Source organism: Theropithecus gelada, chromosome 5 (genome assembly GCF_003255815.1).
Source record: "Theropithecus gelada isolate Dixy chromosome 5, Tgel_1.0, whole genome shotgun sequence".
NCBI lineage: Eukaryota > Metazoa > Chordata > Mammalia > Primates > Cercopithecidae > Theropithecus > Theropithecus gelada.
In genome coordinates this window covers 85,241,106-85,266,775 of record NC_037672.1, presented here as the reverse complement: position 1 = coordinate 85,266,775, position 25,670 = coordinate 85,241,106, and the positions used below count along the sequence as shown (strand labels likewise).

The window sequence follows — 25,670 nt, the reverse complement described above, 5'->3', positions numbered from 1 at the left end:
CAGGTAAGTCATGGCACTCAGCACAGAGCCTGGAACCTTCGATGGCTTCCCTCCTTCTTCATCCTTGACATTCCCCACCATCAACTGCAGTGCCAACTTGATGCCCTATTCCAGTTGGGTTTTCAAAAAATATCTAATGATCCTGTTGCCAAAAGAGGTGGGACTAGTTTCACCCTGTTTCAAGGAAACTGAGGATTTGATATGGAATTCTGTTAGGAAAGAAAACCATTCTGGGAATCAGAAACCCTTGGAAGAGTCTCTTAAGTTTACTGAAGTGACTCTCAGGCAAATGACTTTATTCTCAGTTTTTTGGTATGTAAAAATGGAAGTAAGGCAGATCTTTCTGTAATTGCTAGGATTGTTTGGGTTTGTTTTATTTTTTAAGATCTTTAGAAAAAAGGAATACCACTGCAGAAAATCATAGTCTTAGAACCTGAAACAAATCTGCACCAGTGCAATGCAGAACACTTTCGAGACTACTGAGAGTGGTGTTAGCTGGCCACCCTAATTGTTTTCTTTTGTGTGTGGGTGTGTGTGTGTGTGTGTTTTTTTTTTTTTTTTTTAAAGACAGTGCTTTGCTCTGTCATCCAGGCTGGAGTGCAGCGGCATGATCATGGCTCACTGCAGCTTCAACCTGCTGGGCTTAAGTGATCCTCTCACCTCAGCCACCTGAGCAGCTATGACTACAGGCATGTGCCACCACACCCAAGTTTTTAAAATTTTTTGTAGAGACAGGGGTCTCACTATGTTGCCCAGGCTGGTCTGGAACCCCTGAGCTCAATTGATCCTTGTGTCTCAACCTCCCAAAATGCTAGGATTATAGGTGTGAGCCATCATGCCTAGCCCCACTCTAATTCTTTTGAGTGAGCATTTAAAAGAGAATAGTAGATGTCGTCCTAGATATTTTACCAATAAAGCAACATAACAGAAAGGCAATCTGGTAGATGTGGTTTTCAAAGTAAGACCAAAAGGAGTCAGTCAATATATGTTTATTCAGCACCAACTATGTGCCAGAGCCAATTTTAGCTTTCAGCAAACAAGTAATTCCCCTTGAGCAGCTTATATTCTAATGGGGAGAAATACAGACAAAGTGAAATAACAAAGTGATAAATGCGCTGACGTGGGTGTTGACATGTGCTATGAAGAAGATTAAGTAAGTCCTGCAGAAGAGGGTAATTAGGCTGACTTGTCTTGGCTGGTCAGGGAAGACCTCCTTGAAAAATGTGATGTATGAGTCTAGAGACTTGAGTGAGGGAGAGGCAGCCAAGCCAAGGCTGAGGGAAGTTTTTTTAAGGAGAACTAGCAAGTGCAAAGGTCCTGAGAGGGAAGGAGCTGGTCCGGGGGGCTGTGTGGCTGGAATCACAGGGATCAAGGGGAGGAGGGGAGGAAGATGAGGTCAGAGGGCAGATCATGTAGGGCCTTGTAGGTCACAGAAGGAGCCTAAGTGATATGGTCTGGCTCTGTGTCCCCACTCAAACCTCACCTTGAATTGTAATAATCCCACATGTCAAGGGAAAGACCAGGTGGAGATAATTGAATCATGGGGTTGGTTTCCCCCATGCTGTTTTCCTGATAGAGAGTGAGTTCTCATGAGATCTGATGGTTTTATAAGGGGCTTCCCGCTTCACTGGGCTCTCATGCTCTCTTGCCCGCCACCATATAAGACGCGCCTTTGCTCTTCCTTTGCTTTCCGCCATGATGGTGAGGCCTCCTCCCAGCCACTCCCCAATGGAACTATGATTCCATTAAACGTCTTTTTCTTAAGAAATTACCCCATTTCAGATATTTCTTCGTAGCAGTATGAAAATAGAATATACTAAGTGGGTATATGTATGTATGTGTATATATATATGCGTGTGTGTATATGTGTGTGTGTGTCTATATATATATATATATATTTTTTTTTTTTTTTTTTTTTAGATCGGATCTGACTCTCACCCAGGCTGGAGAGCAGTGGTGCTATCACAGCTTGTTGTAGCCTTAACCTCGCTGGGCTCAAGTGATCTCCCACCTCAGCCTCCTGAGTAGCTGTGACCACAGACATGAACCACTATGCCCAGCTAATTTTTTTTGCTCACAATTATTATTTTTTCTTATTTTAAAATTTTTTTCACTTTAAGTTCCAGGATACATGTGCGGAATGTGCAGATTTGTTATATAGTATACATGTGCCATGGTGGTTCGCTGCACCTATCAACCTGTCATCTAGGTTTTAAGCCCCACATGCATTAGCTATTTGTCCTAATGCTCTCCCTCCCCTTACACACCCCCTGCCCCTAACAGGCCCTGGTGTGTGTTGTTTCCCTCTCTGTTTCCATGTGTTCTCACTGTTCAACTCCTACTTATGAGTGAGAACATGCAGTGTTTGGTTTTCTGTTCCTGTGTTAGTTTGCTGAGGATGATGGCTTCTAGCTCCATCCATATCCTTGCAAAAGATATGATGTCATTCTTTTTTATGGCTTCATAGTATTCCATGGTGTGTATGTACCACATTCTCTTTATCCAGTCTATCATTGATGAGCATTTGGATTGGTTCCAGGTATTTACTATTGTGAATAGTGCTGCAGACACTTCTCAAAAGAAGACATTTATGTGACCAACAAACATATGAAAAAAAACTCAACATCACTGATCACTAGAGAGATGCAAATCAAAACCGCAATCTCACACCAGTCAGAATGGTGATTATTAAAAAGTCAAGAAACAATAGATGCTGGCAAGGCTGTGGAGAAATAGGAATGCTTTTACACTGTTGGTGGGAATGTAAACCAGCTAATTTTTGTTTTTCTGTCTTCTTTTTTTTTTAGAGATGGGGTTTTGCCATTTTGCCCAGGCTAGTCTTGAACTCCTGGGCTCAAATGATCTGCTCACCTCAGTCTCCCAAAGTTCTGGGATTGATTATAGGCACAAGTCATTGTGCTTGGCTCAGCCTAAGTATTATTTTTAGCAAAATGGGAAACAATAGGATGGGTTTATTTATTTATTTATTTGAGACAAGAGTCTCACTCTGTTGCCAGGCTGGAGTGCAGTGGTACGATCTTGGCTCACTGCAACCTCCGACTCCCTGGTTCAAGCAATTCTCCTGCCTCAGCCTCCTGAGTAGCTGGGATTACAGGCACATGCCACCACGCCCAGCTAATTTTTGAATTTTTAGTACAGACGGGGTTTCACCATGTTGGTCAGGCTGGTCTCGGACTCCTGACCTCATGATCCACCAGCCCTGGCCTCCCAAAGTGCTAGGATTACAGGCATCAGCCAATGCACCCGGCCCAGGATGGGTTTAAAGCCTGGTAGTGACATGATCTGATTTGGGCTTTAGGAAGTACTTAGCTCATGAAGTTGTTGTGATGATTGAGTGGGAATGATTTAGGTAAAGCTTACAACACTGTCTGGCTCACAGAACATACTCATTACATGTTCATTCTCTCCCTCAGTAACTGTCATGGAAGGCCCCATTGTATAGGAGCAAGGATAGAAGCAGAGAGACCAGTTAGGAGTCTGTTGCAGTAATCCAGAAGAGAAATGATTGTGACTTAAGTAGGGATACAGCTGTAGACATAGAGAAATGTAAAATTTTGGATATATTTTTGTGTCTCTTTGTTTCCACTATAGGTAACTCCTGCTGCCATGCTAGCTAAACCTAGCCCCCGAACAATAGCTCTAGCGAAGTCCAAGTCTGTTCATCAAGATTACCTACCTGACCGCGATGCCCACTGGCCAGTATCTTACGCTGCTACTCATTCGAAAGCATCACCCAGGATTCAGGAACTAGCTAATCCAAATAAGAGGTATGTCAATTTCAGGCTAAAGTGAGACAGGAAAGGCTGGGGTTCTGGTGAGAGGGAGAAAGTTGACCTAATAAGGCAAATGGAAAGAGTTGCAGAAATACAAAAAAAATATTCAAAAACATCTTACTTAACAAATTACATTTATTATTGACACATCTATGGTCTTCTTACCCTAAACATAGGCTACAGTTAAAAGGTTAGTGGACTAGGTATTGCAACTTAGATCTAGGATGGGGCAGGTGGATCACACCTGTAATCCCAATGCTTTGGGAGACCAAGGTGGGAGGTTAGCTTGAGGCTTGGAGTTGGAGACCACCCTGGGGAACATAGTGAGACCCCGTCTCTACAAAAAATTCTTTAAAAAATTGTCCAGGCATGGTGGCTCATACCTGTAATCCCAACACTTTGGGAGGCAGAGGTGGGAAGATCGCTTGAGCCCAGGAGTTTGACACCAGCCTAGGCAACAAAGTGAGACCCCATCTCTTCAAAAAATACAAAAAATTAGCCAGGTGTGGTGGGATGTGCCTGTAGTTCTAGCAACTTGGGAGGCTGAGGCAGGAAGTCATTGCTTGAACCCAGGAGTTTGAAGCTACAGTGAGCTATGATCTATAACACTGCACTCCAGCCCAGGCAACAGAGTAAGACCCTGGCTCTAAGAAAGAGAAAGGAAAAAAGAAAAAGAAATTTAAGATCTAGGAGACAGTCCAATCAGTATGTGTATGGAATTATTTATCTAACATATATTATTAAGTGAAACAAGTTCTAGAGCACAGCATGTAATATGTTGCAATTTGTGTAAGAAAAAAAGACATGGGCCATATATTTGTTTGCATATGCCTATAGTATCTCAGAGGGTATACAAGAAGCTAGTAACAATGGTTGCCTTTGGGGTCCTAGGGAACTGGGATAGGAGGAAGACTTATTTTTCAGTAAATAGGCTTTTGTATTTTTCCAGTGTTTTGCATCATGTACTTGTATGGCCTAATTCAAATAGATAAGAATATATAGTTAACAAAGAAAAACATTGCCTCTCATTTCTGTTTATTTTTTGGAGGACCTCTTAACTTGCCTGAGCCTCAATTAATTTTGTTACCTTGACGGATAACATCTGATCCCTCTTTTAAACCATCATTAGCAAAACCCAGGAGAGGCAGAAAAAGTTGTGGAAGTCTTGAGCTCAGGGAAAAGGAAATATGCTAGTCATATATAATGACATTTTTTAAATGCTATAATGTGTTTATCCTTTAAAAAAATAAATTTGCCATCAGATGAAATGAAGCTCATTCTCTGTTCATTAAAGAGAAGAGGCTGGGTGCATTGGCTCACACCTGTAATCCCAGCACTTTGGGAGGCCAAAGCAGGCGGATCACTTGAGTACAGGAGTTTGAGACCAGACTGGGCAACATGGTGAAACCCCGTCTCTACTAAAAATACAAAAAAATTAGCTGGAGTTGTGGTGCACGTCTGTAGTCCCAGCTACTCGGGAGGCCGAGGTAGGAAAATCACTTGAGCCCAGGAGGAGGAAGTTGCAGTGAGCAGACATCGCACCACTGCACTCTAACCTGGGTGACAGAGTGAGACCCTGTCTCAAAAAAATAATACAATACAAAAAAATAAAAAATAAAGAAAAGAGAAGAATATGATCAAGTGCATTATCAAAGTTTTATCCTGGTGACAAAATTATTATTTTGTGGTAAGGTGCTGAGAGTGGCCAACTTCAAAAATTTTATTTTCTTAAGTCTACCAGAGAACGATCTGGCTTGTTTTAACATTGCCAAATTATGTTATGGTAAATGATACACAGGGGATACAAACTCAGGCTTGTTTGATTCCAAAACTCAAGTTCAAGACTGAGCAACTTCCTGAATTTACTTTCTGGGGAAAGAGAAAAGGTTTTGGAGTCTGAGAGACATGCAAATCTGGTGTTGTCCATAGATCATTCATTTAACTTCTCTGAGTCTTGATTTCCTCATCTGTATAGTGGAGGTCATGAAAATAAAAATGGGATAATATCATAGTACATAACATACAGTGGATGCTTGAGAAACATTAGTTGCCTTCTCTGTTCATCTTATTTCAGGTTGATTTCTTTTTCCCCTATTTCAGGGCTCCTGTGCATATTGTGTATTATGATCCAGATGTCTTTAAAACCAAGCCAGCTGCTTTGAAAGCACGGTGTTCTCAAAGGATCCGGGAGTTGTCACAACCTCTTACACGTTAAATACAGAAAGCCACAACAGTCAGACCCTGGTTATGTATCTAGAACACATATTAGATGACTTAGTTCCCTGCTGTGGTACTGTCAGTTTACATTCACCCCTTGCTTCCCCTCCCACAAAATGAGACCTTTAGGGAAAACCACCATGATCATTAAATAGCAGTTGTTGCTGTTACCTGTCACTGAATCTTTAGCAGATTTGAAGACTCCAGCATGCAATAAATGAGAAAATGAGAGACTGCCTTATTATCCTTACTGTTGCCTCACAAGCATCTTGGCTGCCTCATTGCTGTAGCTGACCTGAAGAAACACTCTTCCTTATATTTGTGGGTTTTGCTTTTCCTTTCCCAGTGAGTTCCATGTTCCCCAATAGCTGATCCTGCCGCAGTCCCTTCTCCAGTAAGTCCTGGGAAATGAAATCATTCTTTGTGTCATTTCAGCATCCCCTTATTACTCAGAAAAAACACTGAAAAAGTGAAGCTCTTTTGGAAAAATTGAAATACTTTTTATAATCTATAAATACAATTTATAATTGAAATTTAGGGAACAGGTTACCTTAAATGATGATGTCACCAATCTCTTCCTTTACTCATGCCAGAGTCACGTACCATAAATGAGAGAAAAAGCAAGATGTTTGGTAAGCATTAAAATTCTCTGTAAAATTGCATCTGCCCAGAGTTTTATTCTCTCCATAGATCAGTATTTTACAAATTAAACTAACTTTTACGGGGCATATCTAGATTTGCATGAAAATGAACTTACTTGAAAGCCAATTTTACAGATGAATGAGCTCTGCCTTTAAGGTCTTTGTGTTACAGAGGGGTAGTACCACTTAGTAGTTTTGAACTTGAGTTTTGGAATCGGATAGAACTTGAGTTTGTCTCTGTCATGGATTATTTACCAGGTATGTGACCTTAAACAAACTTCCTAGCTCCCTGTGCTGCAGTTTCTTTATGTAGAAAATGGGTTCCTGAATATTCTTGTAAAGATTAGATGATAAAATGTATATAATAAAGTACGAATTTGAAACAGAAATTTTTATTTAGAAATTTAGCTGTGACTGGGCACAGTGGCTTATGCCTGTAATCCTAGCACTTTGGGAGGCCAAGGCGGGTGGATCACGAGGTCAGGAGTTCAGGACCAGCCTGACCAACATGGTGAAACCCGTCTCTACTAAAAATACAAAAATTAGCCTGGTGTGGTGGTACATGCCTGTAATCCCAGCTACTCAGGAGGCTGAGACAGGAGAATCGCTTGAACCTGGGAGGCAGAGGTTGCAGTGAGCCAAGATTGCACCACTGCACTCCAGCCTGGGCGATACAGCGAGATTCCATCTCAAAAAAAGACAAGACAAGAAATTTAGCTGTGTTTCACATGTTTAAAGCAGCACAATTCACAATTGCAAAAATATGGAACCAACCTAAATGCCCATCAGCCAACAAGTGGATAAAGAGAATGTGGTATGTATACACCATGAAATACTACTCAGCCATAAAACAAAACAATGGCATTTACAGCAAGTTGGATGGAGTTGGAGGCCATTATTCTAAGTGAAGTAACTCAGGAATGGAAAAACCAAACATTGTATGTTCTCACTTAAAAGTGGGAGCTAAGCTATGAGGATGCAAAGGTATAAAAATGATACAATGGACTTTGGGGACTCAGAGGGAAGGCTGGTAGGGGGATGAGGAATAAAAGATTACATAACGGGTATAGTGTACACTGCTCAGGTGATAAGTGCACCAAAATCTCAGAAATCACCACTACATAACTTATCTATGTAACCAAAACCCCCTGTACCCCCAAAACTATTGAAATTAAAAATAAGAAATTTACCTGTGTTAGCCTTCTAAGGGTACAGTGGCATAATTCATATCAGTGGGGAAAATATGCCTTGATTCTTACATTAAATGAATTCTGTTGAGTGTCTTTGCTTTACCAGGCCCTGTGCTAGACACTGGAGACAACATAGTGAACCAAACAGATACAAGTTCTGCTCTCATGGACTCTCTAGCTTATTGGGAGAGATGATTTCATTAGAATATTCACCAATAAATGTAAAATTACAACACTAGCAAGTGCTATGAAATAGTGTTATGAAATAACAAAATAGGCCGGGCGCGGTGGCTCACGCCTGTAATCCCAGCACTTTGGGATGCGAGGCGGGCGGATCACAAGGTCAGGAGATCGAGACCATGGTGAAACCCCGTCTCTACTAAAAATACAAAAAATGAGCCGGGCGCGGTGGCGGGCGCCTGTAGTTCCAGCTACTCGGGAGGCTGAGGCAGGAGAATGGCCTGAACCCAGGAGGCGGAGCTTGCAGTGAGCCAGGATCACGCCACTGCACTCCAGCTTGGACGACAGAGCAAGACTCTGTCTCAAAAAAAAAAAAAAAAAAAAAAACAAAATAGAGAACTTTGATCCCACAGGAAGGTGAGAGAAGGCTTCTCTAATGAAGGAACAACTGGGTTGGATGCTGAAAATTGAGTAGGACTAACTAACCAAAGAGGATACAGGAAGGCATTCCAGGTAGTGGGAACACATGTTAAGTGGACATTTGTTGATTTTTGGATCACTCTGAATTCATTCTTCCTCCATCTAATAAGAACTGCTCATTTTCTCTTGGAGAATTACTTTCTCCTCATTGTTTAAAGCTTTATGGGGATTTTTATTCGAGGTTTCCTAGCCAAGGTATGGACATGTAACCTAAGTCAGCCACACCCATTGAACTGTCTTCTGGGACTGTGGATCTTAAGCATAGTGTGGCAAGGGTGATGGCGGGGGAGGGTAATTGGAGCTGATATTTCCCATTATAGGTGCCCTGACGAGACTTTTATTTTTCTTCTACTACCTGTGTCCCTGGCGCTGTTCTGACTCTTACCCTGGTGCTTCAGCTATTCCTTTGACGCCGGAGCTGCCTTCCAGTAAATCCCCTGAGGCGGATGGAAGGATGCATCAAGGACTGAAAGATTGCGAGTGTGGCCCAAACAGCAAGAAATACGAGGTTGTGTGAAGCAAGAGGAGGCTGAAGAATGGGAACCAGACCAGAGTACGTAGGGCACTGGAGGGTGGGTTGAGGATTTTTAGTCTTCATCCTAAAACCAAAGGGAAGCTATTGAAGTAATTTAAGCATAGGGATGATGTGATCAGGGTTGGCTTTTGAAGAATTGGTTACGACAAATAAATTGGGAAGGGGCAGTGGAGCTGGGTAGGCCAAGTTAGGTTATCTAGTAGGTCATTTGAAAGGTGAAAATAGTTTGGTGGTACCATGGTGGAGACGGTAAGAAGTGACAGGCTCAAGAGAGATTTGAGAAGGTAGATTTATGGGATTTGATGATGGGTTATACATGGGGGGTGGGAGAGGAAAGAATTCAAGATAACTTCTGGATTTCTAGGTTATGAAATGGGATAGAGAGTGCTCTGGTTTGAATGTGTCCTTCCAAAATTCATGTTGAAACTTAATCCTCAGTGCAGTAGTATTAAGAGGTGGGGCTTTCAGGAGGTAATTGGGTCAGGAGGACTCTGCCCTAATAAATTGGATTAGTGCCCTTGTAAAAGGCTTGAGGGAGTGAGTTCATCCCTTTTTCTCTTTTTGCCATGTGAGGATGCGGTAAGAAGGTGCCGTCTTGGAAGCAAAGAACAAGCCCTTACCAGATACCAAATCTATTGGCACCTTGATCTTGGACTTCCCAGCCTCAACTGTGAGAAATACATTTCTGTTCTTTATAAATTAGCCAGTCTTTGGTGTTTTGTTATAGTAGCCCAAGAAAATTGAGGCAGAAAATTAGTACCAGGAGAGTACTGTGTAACAAATACCTAAAAATATGAAAACAGCTTTGGAACTGGTAATGGACAGAGACTGGAACAGTTTGAAGGAGCAGGTAGAAAAAGCCTGTATTGACCTCAGTGGAGCATTAAGGGCGATTTCTGGTGAGAACTCGGAAGAGTTGCAGAGAAACCCTCAATCTTCTTTTTTTTTTTTTTTTTTTTTTTGAGAGGGAGTCTCGCTCTGTCGCCCAGGCTGCAGTGCAGTGGCGCGATCTCAGCTCGCTGCAAGCTCCGCCTGCTGGGTTTACGCCATTCTCCTGCCTCAGCCTCCCAAGTAGCTGGGATTACAGGTGCATACCACCACGCCTGGCTAATTTTTTGTATTTTTAGTAGAGATGGGGTTTCACCGTGCTAGCCAGGATGGTCTTGATCTGCTGACCTTGTGATCCACTGGCCTTGGCCTCTCAAAGTGCTAGGATTACAGGCGTGAGCCACCACGCCTGGCCAAAAACCTCAATCTTCTTAGAGATTACTTAAGTCATGAACCAGAAATTTGGCAGAAATATGGACAGTAACCTGAGCATGGTGGCTCCCGGCTGTAATCCCAGCACTTTGAGGGGCTGAGGTGGGAGGATAGCTTGAGCCCAGGAGTCCAAGGTAGATGTATTTTTAAAAAATGTTTTTTAAAAAACTAGCCAAGCATGGTGGTGCATGCCTGTAGTCCCAGCTACTCAGAGGCTAAGGTAGGAGAATTACTTGAGCCTGGGAAGTTGAGGTTGCAGTGAGCCATGATTGTGCCACTGTATTCTAACCTAAGCAACAGAGTGAGACCCTGTCTCAAGAAAAAAAAAAAAAAAAAAAAAGGAAACATGGACAGTAAAGGCCATTCTAGTGAAGTGTCAGATGGAAATGAGGAATAAGGCAGTGGAAACTAAAGAAGTAAGTAATAAGTGGCAAAAAGAGAGAGAGAGAAAAAAAACCTTGGTTACATTTTATTCATGTCCTGGTTTCTCTTATATATGATATTTGCAGGAGAAATCTCTAAGCAAAGTGTTGAAGGAGCTGCTTGGCTTCTCTTTACTGCTTGTAATAAAATGTGAGAAGTGAGAATTGAATTAAAGATGGAATTTATAATTAAAAGAGAGGCAGAACTTAAAGATTTGGAAAATTCTCAGCCTTGTCAAGTTGTAAAGAATGAGAAGCTTGGTGGGGAGAGAACACCAAGAGTGTGACCAAGAGAATGTTTGGTAAGGAGATTAGTATGGCTAGAAGAAAGTCAGATGCTATTAATCAAGACAATGGAAGAATGACCCTAAAGGTATTTTGGAGATCTTCAAGGCTGCCACTGCCATCACAAGCCTAGAGTGCCAGGCCCTTGAGGACAGAATGATTCCAAAGCAGGAGCCCAGGGCATCTGTGGGCTTCCTAGTATTGCCTCACATTTCTGCTCCACAAATTCTGGTGCAGTGCCCCTCAGCCACCCCAGGTATGGCTCCAGTGGGCCCAGGTACAATATAGTTGGCAGAGAGTCTGCATTAGGACAATGTCTAATAGAGCCATGAGAATAGGGCCACCCTTGTGACCCCAGATTGGTAGAGCCACCAGCATGCAACATCAACCTGGGAGAGCCACCGTCACATGACTCCAAACCCTGCTGACCATGGGTTGTGCCCAGGAAACCTATGGGGGTGAGCCCACCTGGGTGAACCCTAGTGTGTTCAGCAGATGGGACATGGAGTCAAAGAAGATCATTCTCAAGCCTTAATAGTTAATGTTTGCCTTGTTGGGTTTTGGACTTACTTGAGACCTGTTACTCCCGCTTCCTACTTCTCCCTTTTAGAATGAGAATGTATATCCTATGCTGATACCACTATTGTCTGTCTTTCTTTCTTTCTTTCTTTCTTTCTTTCTTTCTTTCTTTCTTTCTTTCTTTCTTTCTTTCTTTCTTTCTTTCTCTTTCTTACTTCCTTTCTTCCTTTCTTCCTTTTTTTTTGAGACAGAGTCTTGCTCTGTCGCCCGGACTGGAGTGCAGTGGCGTGATCTCAGCTCACTGAAACCTCTACCTCCCGGGTTCAAGTGTTTCTCTGTCCCCTGAGTAGCTGGGATTACAGGCACCCACCACCACGCCAGACTAATTTTTGTATTTTTAGTAGAGGTGGGGTTTCACCATGTTGGCCAGGTTGGTCTCGAACTCCTGACCTTGTGATCCGCCTGCCTTGGCCTCCCAAAGTGCTGGGATTACAGGCATGAGTCTCCGTGCCTGGCCACTATTGTAATTTGAAAGCACATAACTTGTTCAATATCACAGGTTCACAGCTGGAGGGGCAGTTTGCCTCAGACTAATGGTTCATTTATATGTGATTTACATGATACTTAGGTGAGACTTTGGATTTAAACTTTAAAGTTGATGCTGGATTCAGTTAAGACTTTTGGGGCTACTGGAATGAAATGAATGCATTTTGTAAGTAAGAAAAACATGAATTTGGGGGAACTGGGGGCAGAATTCTGTAATTTGAATGTTTGTATCCTTCCAAAATTCATGTTGAAACTTAATTTCCAATGCAAAAGTATTAAGAGGTAGGGTCATTAGGAGGTGATTAGGTCATGAGGGCTATGCCCTCATCAACAGGATTAGTGTCCTTAATACAGGGCTTGAGGGAGTTCATCCCTTTTTCCATTTTTAGCCATATGAAGATGCAGCAAGAAGGTGCCATCTTGGAAGCAAGCAGCCATCAATTGATGTTAAATCTTCCAGTGCCTTGATTTTGAACTTCCCAGGCTGTAGAACTGTGGGAAATAAATTTCTATCATTTGTGAATTATTCAGTTCATTGTATTTTGTTGTAGCAGCCTGAATAGGCTGAGAGAGATAGTGAGAGTCAAACAAATGGAAGCACATCCCATGCTTATGGATGGGTAGAATCAATATTGTGAAAATGACCATACTGCCAAAAGAAATTTACAAATTCAATACTGTTCTCATTAAAATACCACCATCATTCTCCACAGAATTAGAAAAAGCAGTCCTAAAGTTCACATGGAACCAAAAAAGAGCCTGCATACCCAAAGCAGGACTAAGCAAAAAGAGCAAATCTGGAGGCATTGCATTATCTGATTTCAAACTATACTAAAAGGCCATAGTCACCAAACAGCATGGTACTGCTATAAAAATAGGCACACAGACCAATGGAACAGATAGAGAACCCAGAAATAAACCCAAATACTTACAGCCAACTGATATTTGGCAAAGCAAACAAAAACATGAAGTGGGAAAAGGACACCCTATTCAACAAGTGATCCTGGGATAATTGGCAAGCCACACGTAGAAGAATGAAACTGGATCCTCATCTCTCACCTTATACAAAGATCAACTCAAGATGAATCAAGGACTTAAATCTAAGACCTGACACTATAAAAATTCTAGAAGGTAACATCAGAAAAACCCTTCTAGACATTGGCAAAGATTTCATGACCAAGAACCCAGAAGAAAAGCAAATGCAACAAATACAAAGATAAATAGCTGGGACTTAATTAAACTAAAGAGCTTTTGCACAGCAAAAGGAACAGTCAGCAGAGTAAACAACAACCCACAGAGTGGGAGAAAATCTTCACAATCTATACATCTGACAGAGGACTGATATCCAGAATCTACAACCAACTCAAATCAGTAAGAAAAAAAAAAAAAAAATCCCATTAAAAGGTGGGCTAAGGATATGAATAAACAATTCTCAAAGGAAGATATACCAATGGCCAATAAACATATGAAAAAATGCTCAGCATCACTAATGATCAGGGTAATGCAAATCAAAACCACAATGCGATACCACCTTACTCCTGCAAGATGGCTATAATCAAAAAATAACGGATGTTTGTGTGGATGCAATGGAAAGGGAATACTTCTACACTGCTCATGGGAATGCAAACTAGCATAACCACTCTGGAAAACAGTGTGGAGATCCCTTTAAAAACTAAAAGTAGAACTATCATTTGATCCAGCAATCCCACTACTGGTTATCTACCCAGAGGAAGAGAAGTTGTTATACAAAAAAAGATGCTTGGACACACATATTTATAGCAGCACAATTCGCAATTTCAAAAATGTGGAACCAACCCAAATGCCCATCAATCAATGAGTGGATAAAGAAACTGTGGTATATGTATACGATGGATTAACACTCAGTCATAAAAAGGGATAAAGTAATGGCATTTGCAGCAACCTGGATGGGATTGGAGACTATTATTCTAAGAAGTAACTCAGAAATGGGGTGTATGTTCTCATAAGTGGGAGCTAAGCTATGAGGATGCAAAGGCATAAGAATGATACAATGGACTTTGGGAACTCAGGGGGAAAGTGTGGGAAGTGGGTGAGGGATAAAAGTATACTGCTTGGGAGATGGGTCCACCAAAATCTCACAAATCACCGCTAAAGTACTTATTCATGTAACCAAATACCACCTGTTCCCCAAAAACCTATGGAATTAAAACATTTTTTAAAAAAGGAGAAAGAGTCAGAATATACAAATGAACAACAGCCAGGCCACATATGGCAACAGAATTCTGCCTCACAACCTCTGCAGCAACCATGTCAGGAAGCTAAACCACAGCCTCTGCAACAATAATGCCAGAGTGGTCAGAATTGGCTCAATGGTCCTTTATTGGTGCCTGTGTTTTTGCCCCCACTTCTACCTCAGGACCAACCAGAGAAAGCCAAATATGCTCCCTAAGCCAATCACGTAAGACCCCCTAGTTCTAGTTAACCCCCTTCAACTTCCCCATGCAAGCAACCTCCAGTCAGAGCATATCCAAAGCCTCCCCACACCCCTGCTGCTGTAAAGCTTCCCCTCTCCCCTAACTGCCTTTGAGTCTCTGTCAAATGCAAGTGACTGTGGCTGACTACCTCGCTTTCGCCAGCTCTAAATATGTAGGCTGTGCATGCTCCTATTTGGTGGTCTTTGTTTATTTTCACAACAATGAGCCCTTCACTGATGTAGGGGACACTGGGTGAGGACCAGAAGAGGAGCGTGGAGAAGCATGTGTTCAATTCTGGACACGTAGATTAGAAGATGCCTTTGAGACACCGAAAAAGAGATGTCAGGTACAAACTGCACTGTGACTTTAATGGACCCAAGGCACTTTTGCTTTCCTGGATAATTAATTTCTTCCTTAAAATAATATTAAAACTTACATTTTATGACTTTGTTGGTATAAAGATGGACATGTTAATTTATACTAAAACATTTTTTACCCAAACATTTCTTTTTTCCTTTTTTTTTTTTTTTTTTTGAGACTGAGTCTCACTCTGTTGCCCAGACTGGAGTGCAGTGGTACGATCTCGGCTCACTGCAAGCTCTGCCTCCCAGGTTCAAGCGATTCTCGTGCCTTAGTGACTATAGGTGTGAGCCATCACGCCTGGCTAATTTTTGTATATTTAGTAGAGACAGGGTTTCACCCTGGTGGCCAGGTTGGTTATTATTATCTTCTTGCTTACTGAATTGTTTACTCTTTTTTTTTGAGACAGAGTCTCACTCTGTCGCCCAGGCTGGAGCGCAGTGGCGTGATCTCAGCTCACTGCAGTCTCCACCGCCCAGGTTCAAGCAATTCTTCTACCTCAGCCTCCCGAGTAGCTGGTCTACAGGTACGTGCCACCATGCCCAGCTAATTTTTGTATTTTTAGTAGAGATGGGGTTTCAGCATGTTGGCCAGGCTGGTCTCGAACTCCTGACCTCAAGTGATCTGCCCACATTGGCCTCCCAAAGCGCTGGGATTACAGGAGTGAGCCCCCACTCCTGGCCTGTTAACCTTTTTAATTGCTGGTTGCAGAGCCTAGCTAGGTGCCTGGAATGTCCCAGGCATTTTGAAGGGACTCAAAATCTTTCCTTTATTTCCATGCTTGGGGTGCCCAGCAAGCCCCTAAGCAGAGTCCCTGCTGCATCTCATCACAGTCAGGCCCATAAGGATCCCAAGCTGTCTTCAGTGGTTAGCCTTTCTTCTCCCTTATGTAACTCTTCCCCTTCTTCCCAAAGGGTTTTACTTCCTAAGGGCCTGTCTGAGGAGGTGCTGGCCCACGGCCACCCTTGGTAGCAGAGACACGTTACAGGCAGTAAGGGGAGGGAGCCTGAAGACACATATTCTGTTATAGTTTGCATTGCTTTTACTTTTCCATCTGCAAGGGGTTGCCAGGTGCCTTCCCCACCCACCAGCTGCATGCATCTGCCTGCCTGCCTGCTCTCTATTGCCAAGGTGTGGTCTGCTAGAACTTCCAGAATGCTGGGCACCCTTGGCAGGATTGCAAGACAGGGCAGGCATCGGGCTGGGTATGGAGAAAGGTGGTTTGGTATGTGGGGGAGCAGAAAGAAGCTGTAGACTTCAGTGTTCCCCCCTGCAGATACCAGGGACATAATGGTGGTGGGTGGGCAGCTGCTCTGCGGAAAGGCAAGGGTGGCTGTGACTCAGGCAGGTGGACATCAAAGAAAAGCAATAACAGACCTCAGCTAGCACACCTCTTTTTGTATAATGATCTCAGCAGGCAGGAATGTCCCGGAGCTTGGATCATTGGAAAACACCACACTCCTGGCTTCAGGAAACTTAAAACTTGGCCTAAGTCAGGCAGCCATTTCAAATTCCAGCTTCTCTGGGATTATTACCCCATGGTTGACTATAGGTGGGGAAAGAAGAAGTGACTCTGCATCATATGATTTCAGATGTTCAGGGAAGGCAGTGTAGACATGTGACTAGAATTGTACATTCTGGAATGAGAAAGGATTTGAACGCAGGACCTACCACTTACTTGATTTGTGTATTTGGATAAATTAACTAACCTCTCTAAGCTTCAATTTTCTCACCTGTAAAATGGAAAGAAGAATAGCCCTGTCAGTGCTGGCTCCTCAAGGCACCACCACATAGCCTGTGGATGAAGCAAAGCTGAGTTTGTAGCTTACTGAGGTAAGAGGGCTCTCGCTGTCTCAGTGGAGCCCTGGTAGCATTTAGTCAAGGGGAGGGCCGTGTAGGATATTTATGAGATTTCGAGGGGTCCGGTCTAGGACTGGTCTTTCATTGGGAGAGCTTGAATAGGACTGGGCAAGAGATTGATAGACTCTATAAGGAAACGATTTCCAACAGAGCCTTGGAAAGTTGATGAGACTGGTGGAATACTTTCAGGATAGTAACAATAAAGGTTATTTGCAACTTCATCATCCTGGAGAAGAGTTTTCTAAAGTAGTGAAGGCTGTGGAAAAATGTTAAGTCATGTTCATGTACATAGTACAGTGTGAGGTGGATGTGGTAGGTTCACGTTCTCTTATCTTGGCTAGGCATGGTGGCTCACACCTGTAATCCCAGCACTTTGAGAGACTGAGCCGAGTGGATCACTTGAGGTCAGTTCAAGACCAGCCTGGCCAACATGGGGAAACCTCGTCTCTACTAAAATACAAAAATTAACCAGGAGTGGGTAATCCCAGCTGCCCCAGAGGCTGAGGCAGAACAGCTTGAACCCAGGAGGCAGAGGTTGCAGTGAGCCGAGATCATGCCACTGAACTCCAGCCTGGGCAACAGAGCGAGATCCATCTTTAAAAAAAAAAAGTTTTCTCTGATCTTGCCTCCAGCATGCTTGTGAACATTAAGGGAGACAATGGGTGAAATGCTTCTGAGTACAGGCATTTCTGGCACAGGGTGTACACTCAATGATTGTTATCATTGCTATTTTTATTTTTCTGTCAAAACCCTCTCTCTCTTGCTAGTTTGCTAACTCATAAAAATTCCACCTCCAGAGTTGTTTCCCCACCACCTAAGGGTTTATCTCGTTTTTAAATGCCTCTACTAAAATACAAAAATTAACCAGAGGCCGGGCGCGGTGGCTCAAGCCTGTAATCCCAGCACTTTGGGAGGCCGAGACGGGCGGATCACGAGGTCAGGAGATCGAGACCATCCTGGTTAACATGGTGAAACCCCGTCTCTACTAAAAAATACAAAAAACTAGCCGGGCGAGGTGGCGGACGCCTGTAGTCCCAGCTACTCGGGAGGCTGAGGCAGGAGAATGGCGTGAACCCGGGAGGCGGAGCTTGCAGTGAGCTGAGATCCGGCCACTGCACTCCAGCCTGGGTGACAGAGCGAGACTCCGTCTCAAAAAAAAAAAAAAAAAATTAACCGGAAATGGTGGCACACAACTGTAATCTCAGCTTCCCCAGAGGCTGAGGCAGAACAGCTTGAACCCAGGAGGCAGAGGTTGCAGTGAGCCGAGATCATGCCACTGAACTACAGCCTGGGCAACAGAGCGAGATCCATCTAAAAAAAAAAAGGTTTTCTCTGATCTTGCCTCCAGCATGCTTGTGAAGATTAAGTGAGACAATGGATGAAACGCCTCTGAGTACAGGCATTTCTGGCACAGTGTATATACTCAATGATTGTTATCATTGCTATTTTTATTTTTCTGTCAAAACCCTATCTCTCTTGCCAGTTTGCTAACTCATAAAAATTCCACCTCCAGAGTTGTTTCCCCACTACCTAAAGGTTTATCTCTTTTTAAAATGCAAACACAGCAGAAAAGGTACCTTATTAATCCCTATCAGGCATTTACACCTCAGCATGGATGTTTATAAAATCCTAAATGAGGAGCCCCAGAAGCTTAGAATATAAGCTTTACTAACCCCTTAGGAGAAATAGCACAATACATCCTTATGCTATGCGGGAGGGGCATTGCATTTGCCCAGTTCCACATGAGGCAAAAGGACAGCAGTGCCGGATCCAGAATTCCTAAATTCCTCTCCCAATCTGATGAGTCAGGCTGCTCTGATTTGTGACAATGCCTTTACCTCCTCAGCGTTGGTGCTTCCCAAGTCACAGAAGGAAGCTGAGGATTTGCAGGTGGAGGAAGAATGCTTCGTTACCTCTAGAGAAAAATATCCAGTTTGTTCTTGAAGGCACACATTACTAAAGAAGCTCCTTAGGCTAGGGAGGTAGTAAACTGCCTCAGTTTACCCCAAAGTACCTGCAATCAGTCATCTCTTCTGTAGGTTTCTACACTATGCCAGCAGGCACTAAATCAGGGTATGGCAACCCTGCCTGCAACTTAGAGTCAACAGAGGAGCTTTAAAAAATACTTAAGCTGGCTGGGCGTGGTGACTCACATCTGTAATCCCGGCACTTTGGGAGACTGAGGCAGGTGGATCACCTGAGGTCAGGAGTTCAAGACCGGCCTGGCCAACATGGTGAAACCCCGTCTCTACTAAAAAGTACATAAATTAGCTGGACATGGTGGCGAGCGCCCATAATCCCAGCTACTGGGGAGACTGAGGCAGGAGAATCACTTGAACCTGGGAGGCAGAGGTTGCAGTGAGCTGAGATTACGCCACTGCACTCCAGACTAGGCTAAAGAGTGAGACTCTATCTCAAAACAAACACACAAATAAACAAAATACTTAAGTCTAGTCCACCCTTGCAACCCCTGACCAGGCAACCCTTGACCAAGTGAATCAATCTCAAGGTGAGGCTTATTTCAAAAGTTGCCCAGGTGACCCTAATGTGCAGCCAAGAACCACCACTCAGATGAGTGCTGCTCAAAATTTACCTGCACAAGAATCACTCAAAGGATTTACTAAAACACAAGTTCTGGGGTTTCATCTCCTGGAGATTTAGTAGATCTGAATTGGGGCTTGAGAGTGAGCATTTCTAAGGTGCTCCCAGGTGATGCTAGAGCCATGGATTAATTTGCTAGGGCTGCCGTCATAAAGTGCCATAGTCTGGGTGGCTTAAACAACAGACATTTATGATCTCACAGCTCTGGAGGCTGCAAGTCTGAGATCAAGGTGTTGGTGGGGCTGTTTCCTTCTGAGATCTCTGTCCTTGGCAATCTCTGTGTCTTTATTTAGTCTTCCTTTTGCTAGTGCATCTGTGTTCAAATTTCCTCTTCTTTAAAGGACATCAATCATATTGAATTAGGGCTCACCTAATGACCTCATTTTAACTCAATTATTTCTTTAAAAGCCCTGTCTCCAAATACAGTCACATTCTAAGGTACTGGGGGTTAAGACTTCAACACATGAATTTTGTGGAGACACAAGTCAGCTCCTAACAGGCTGCCTGCTGGGCGTGTGGACCCCACCACCTTGAGTAGCAAATATCAAAGAACCAGTGTGGGTTCACCAGGTAAGTAATTTATAAAAAGTATGATCTTGTATGGCTTCTTTTATTTGTCCCTTTAATATTGACGAAATCCTTGAGTTCTCTTTCCTTTTCCCTCTGGAGCAAAGTGAGCTAGTGGACAGTGACAGATGGCAGTCAGAGAAATAGCCAGGAGCCAGGGCTGTAGACCGTGGTGAGGACTTTTCACACAAGAGGCCCACGGGGGCGCTCTAACTTCAGACTCTCTGCTGAATAATTCCAAGGTGCGGGAGTCATTCCTTTTTTAAGACCTTCCTTTATTAGCCTTCATCTGCCAACTCAGGTGTTCAATGCAAGGTGTCTGTATTTTCCTGTGTTCATGTTCCTGTGTTAATCTACATAGTTATTTATTTTATTTTATTTATTGTGGTTAGAACAATAAACAAGAGATCTACCCCCTTAACAGATTTTGTAAGTATACAATACATTATTGCTAATTTTAGTAGTCCCTCCTTGTCCGCAGGGGATACCTTCCAAGACCCCGAGGGGAGCCTGAAACCTTGAATAGTACAGAACCCTATGTATACATCATGTGTCACTTGGTGATAGGGATATGCTGTGAGAAATGTGTCACTAGGTGATTTTGTCATTCTTGAACATCATAGAGTGTGCTTGCACAAACCTAGGTGGTACAGCCTATTGCTCGTCAACTACAAGCCTGTATAGTTACTGTACTGAATTTTGTTACTATACTGAATATTGTAGGCAATTTTAACACCATGTTAAGTATTTGTGGAGCTAAACATAGAAAAGGCAGTGTAGAAATACAACGGGACCACTGTCGTATATGTAGTCTGTTATTGACCAAAATGTTGTTGTGCAGCACATGACTGTACTATGTTTCTTCCTACTACCTACCTACCTACTGTTGTGGGGTGGCAATGACTACCTGAGCCAGTGGTAGTGAAACAGGAAAGGGCCTCTTGTCCCCCTTGCAGGGCATGCAATGGGGGTGTGGCTCGCTTCTTCAGTGCCCCACTGCTCAAACCTTTAGGGGAGCATACAGATGGGCAGGCTGTTGGGCTCTGACCCCATGGCAGTGTCTAGGGGTGATGTTTACAGCTGAAGCCCCAGTGGGCATGTGTTACAGGGTGCTCTTTTTGTTTAGCTGTCCATAGACGGCTTGTGTTAACCAGCTCAATCAGGCCCCCTTCCTTATCACAAGGACAGAGGGATTTCTGTATCCCTGGGTTCTTGCCTTGGTGTACCAGAAGAATCGATCACATGTGGGCTTGAGAATGAACGCAAGGTTTTATTGAGTGGAAGTAGCTCTCAGCAGATGGGGCAGCCAGAAGGGAGATGGTTTTTCCCTGGATTCGGGCCGCCTCTGACTGCTGCGGCCAAATTCCGCGTCCTTCTGCTGGTCAATGGCTTGCCAGTGCCTGTCGGCATGCTCTTCCACCAGTATGTTCTCGACAACCAGATGCTTGTGTCTTCTTCTGCCTTGTTCCTCACGACATCCAGCTGCTTGTGTGTCTGCCTTGCTAGGGTCTCAGGCCTTTATAGGGCCAGGGCGGACTTGGAAAATGTAACATTTGGATGGAAAGGCAGAAGTGCCTGTCCTCACTGAGGTCCCTGAGGGTAGAGCCCTAGCCAGGGATCACGCCCTGCTCTGCCTGGCATTTCCCTTCTCCACTTTCATATCATTTAAAGGGACCATGCTCTTCCCTTCCCAGCACTCCTATATCAGTAGGGGATAAAAGAATTTACCAAGACAGTTGTAGATACGGCGGATTTATTAAGAAAAGTATGAAAATACATTGCCAGGAGGCAGCAGGCAGAACCAGCACAAGAAGAGCAGACTGCAAGGAAACGAAGGTGTATTAGTCCGTTCTCACGCTGCTAATGAAGACATACCCAAGATTGGGTAATTTATGAAGGAAAGAGGTTTAATTGACTCAGTTATTCAGGGCTGGGGATGCCTCAGGAAACTTACAATCAGGGCAGAAGGGGAAGCAAACATGTGCTTCTTCACAGTGTGGCAGAACCCAAAAGTGCCAAGCAAAAAAGAAAAAGCCCCTTATAAAACCATCAGATCTCGTGAGAACTCACTCACTATTGCAAGATCAGCATGAGGGTACCGCCCCCATGATTCAATTACCTCCCACTGGGTCCCTCCCACCACACATGGGGATTATGGGAACTACAGTTCAAGATGAGATTTGGGTGGGAACATAGCCAAACCATGTCAAAAGGCTTGCTGAGGATTTTATAGAATGGAACTGGGGCTGATCGATAACACCAAGGCAATAGGGAGCTTAACTTGCATTCTTCTGCCAATTGGGGTGTTTGATAAATTGAAGCATTTGATGGTAAGCAGGAAGTTTGAGAGTTCTGTATGCTCTCTGTGCAGGAGGGCCATATGTCCTGGGATATAAAGAAAAGCAGCCCTGTAGCTTATCTGCTTCCTGTTTTTGTTTATATGTTCTGGACCACGAAGAAAGGCAGACATATAGCTTATTTGCTATATCTCTTAGCTTTCCCCTGGTCCTACAAGCCTGACTCCTTTTCCCTAATTAGGACGCCATGCCCATGATAAACTTTAATTTATAAATAAGGCACTGTAAGAGATGAACAATGATAGCTAATAGTAAAATAGAACAATTGTGATAATATACTGTAATAAAAGTTATGTGAACGTGGTTTCTCTCTCTCTCTGTGTCAAAATATTGCATTGTACACTACTCACTTATTTTCAGACTGTGATTGACCTTGGGTAACTGAAACCTCTAAAAGCAAAACTGCAGTTAAGGGGGAACTATTGTACAGGTATAATGTGGCAGATTTCTAGAGTTTATTCATCTGGCTTCACTGAAACTTGATGCCTGTTGTTAGTAACTTCCCATTTTCTTCTCCCCCCAGTGGCTGGCAACTACTGTTCCACTCTTTGATTCTATGAATTTGACTGTTTTAGATACCTCATGTAAGTGGAATAATACAGTATTTGTCTTTCTGTGACTGGCTTATTTCACTCACCACGATGTCCTTAAGCTTCGTCCATATTGTCGCATGTGGCGGGATTTCCTTCTTTGTTAAGGCTGAAGAATATTCTGTTGTATATATATATATATATATATATATATATATATACCACATTTTATTTATTTGTTCATCTGCAGATGAACATTTAGGGTACTTCCACATCTTCACAATATAACATCAAAAGCATAGGCAACAAAACTAAAAAAATAAGTAAGTGAAACTACAATGAACTAAAAAGCTTCTGCGCAGCAAAGAAAATCAGCAGAGTGAAAAGGCAACCCATGAAGTGGGAGAAAATATTTGCAAACTATTTGATAAAGGGTTAATCTCCAACATGTATAAGGAACTTCTACAACTCAACAGTGAAGAAAAAAAAAAAAAAAAGAAAAGAAAAAAACTAGCTTATATAGCTTTAATCTCCATGGAGCAGCTGTTGTAGGATGGTCTGCAGGTCTGACCTGAGGAAGGTCTACCAGTGCAGCTCTATCAGGCACTGCAGAGTCACAGCTAAGGCTGGCTAACTGGGACGCGGCAGCATCTACATTTACCTAAACAGGCTGTTTCAAAGCCTCTCACTGGGCATCCCTTCAGCAGCGAGGCTGTAAATCCTGCGTGGGAAATGCTAGACCAGGGCCACAGCCTTGCCTACAATCTGCAGTCACTTCACAAGGAAAGGAAAGTCAGGACCCAAGAATCAGACTGTGGCTTGCACAGCCAGAATGAAACCTCTCTAAATGAGTTACTGTTGTCCAGCTCTTTGGAAGTTTTTTATGTTGAAAGGAAACAAGACCCCAAACTTATGTTCCAAAAGAGATTTTTGGTTTATTTGGATGATAAGGAAACTTCTAGTTTTTTTTTTTGTTTTTTTTTTTTTGAGACAGAGTTTTGTTCTTGTTGCCCAGGCTGGAGTGCAACAGCATGAACTCAGCTCACTGTAACCTCTGCCTCCTAGATTCAAGCGATTCTCCTGCCTTGGCTGGCCGAGTAGCTGGGATTCAGACATGCGCCACCATGTCCAACTAATTTTGTGTATTTAGTAGAGATGAGGTTTCTCCATGTTGGTCAGGCTGACCTCGAACTCCTGACCTCAGGTGATCTGCCTGCCTCCTAAAGTGCTGAGATTACAAGCATGAGCCACCTTGCCCGGCCTTCTTCTAGTTGTTTTTAAGGTGCATGCAGTTCAGCGGGGCCAGCTGAAGGCTGCATGCATTCTGCTGTGGAAATACTTTAAATACTATTTAAAGTAATGTAATGCAGCATGATATAAAAATATTAAGTCTCACTGTAAGGAAGTGACTTGTAAACTGTTCTCTTTTGCTGCCTAGCATGTGAGAGTGCCCCTTCAGTTAGCAGACTGTAATCCTCTTCATTCTCCATGTCAGGAGAACCATGGTTATTCAAAGACATCTGAAATTCTATGAGTGAGGTTAGTATTTATTATATTGTTATTCTAATAGCGACTGTTACTATAATTTGAAAGATTTCACAAATCTTATAAAAATGTCATTCAAGTGATGAGGTCGCTAAAACTGGATTGAAAAAATACAACCCTAAATCAGAAAGTCCAGCATGAAATTTAGATATGAGAAAATGGTATGAATAATGCTAATTATTACTCTACTATTAATTTAGGAGACTGTCCTATAGGAAAAATTAAAAATAGTGCTAAAAAATGAAAAACAGCATTAAAACAAAAATGTGCTCCGATAGTTATAGATTTTTGTGCCCCCAGAATGCATCTCTCATACTCTCTATTCCTATGGAAAAATGAATCTTGAATTATGAGAGATCTCCATAAACTTGTTCTTTGAAGAAAAATGACCCTCTCTGTATGACACCATTTAGTTCACAAGAATCAAATTGTATGGCAGTGTCAGTTGTTTATGTTGAAGAGCTAGAACTTAAGCAAACATCTCATAACTGTAGGTGATTTATCCTGAAATCACCAATGTATGCTGAAAAATCATAGCAAGTATAAGGTAATTCATCCTCAGACATTATGCAAGATAAAAGATGATATGTGTGTGGACTCTGCTTGTACATAGGAATAAATCTATGAAGTGATGTTGATTGAACACAATTAGAATTGAAAATAATATGCACAGTTATAGCTATGGAAAAATATAAACTTGCCTACTGATAAAGATAGAGACAATGTAAACTGGTGTAAAAGGTTAGATATACAATGTAAATGTGTATTCATTGGATTCTCATTTCATTTGCTGTATTAATAAAAGCAAATAGGAGTGGCTGCCAGGGCTGGAGCGGGCAAAAGGAGAGAGGAACGAATAGGTGGATCACAGAGGATTTTTTTTTTTTTTTTTTTTAGCATGAAGATTGTTTTTTCTTTTTCTTTTTTCTCTTTTTTTATTTTTTTATTTTATTTTTTATTATACTTTAAGTTCTAGGGTACATGTGGATAACGTGCAGGTTTGTTACATATGTATACCTGTGCCATGTTGGCGTGCTGCACCCATCAACTCGTCAGCACCCATCAACTCGTCATTTACATCAGGTATAACTCCCAATGCAATCCCTCCCCTCTCCCCCCTCCCCGTGATAGGCCCCGGTGTGTGATGTTCCCCTTCCCAAGTCCAAGTGATCTCATTGTTCAGTTTCCACCTATGAGTGAGAACATGCGGTACTTGGTTTTCTGTTCTTGCGATAGTTTGCTGAGAATGATGGTTTCCAGCTGCATCCATGTCCCTACAAAGGACACAAACTCATCCTTTTTTATGGCTGCATAGTATTCCATGGTGT

General features: G+C 42.8%; 1 protein-coding gene across 1 annotated transcript in view; it reads left to right on the top strand.

Annotated features, from left to right (window-relative positions):
* The window catches only part of THEGL (theg spermatid protein like), an 82,276-nt gene extending 76,267 nt beyond the window's left edge, over positions 1–6,009 (top strand). The window contains exons 8-9 of the mRNA XM_025386359.1: positions 3,613–3,788; positions 5,895–6,009. Of these exons, the coding sequence (XP_025242144.1) occupies positions 3,613–3,788; positions 5,895–6,009 (291 nt within the window). The remainder of the gene's footprint in view (positions 1–3,612; positions 3,789–5,894) is intronic.
* Positions 6,010–25,670: the final 19,661 nt, after the last annotated feature.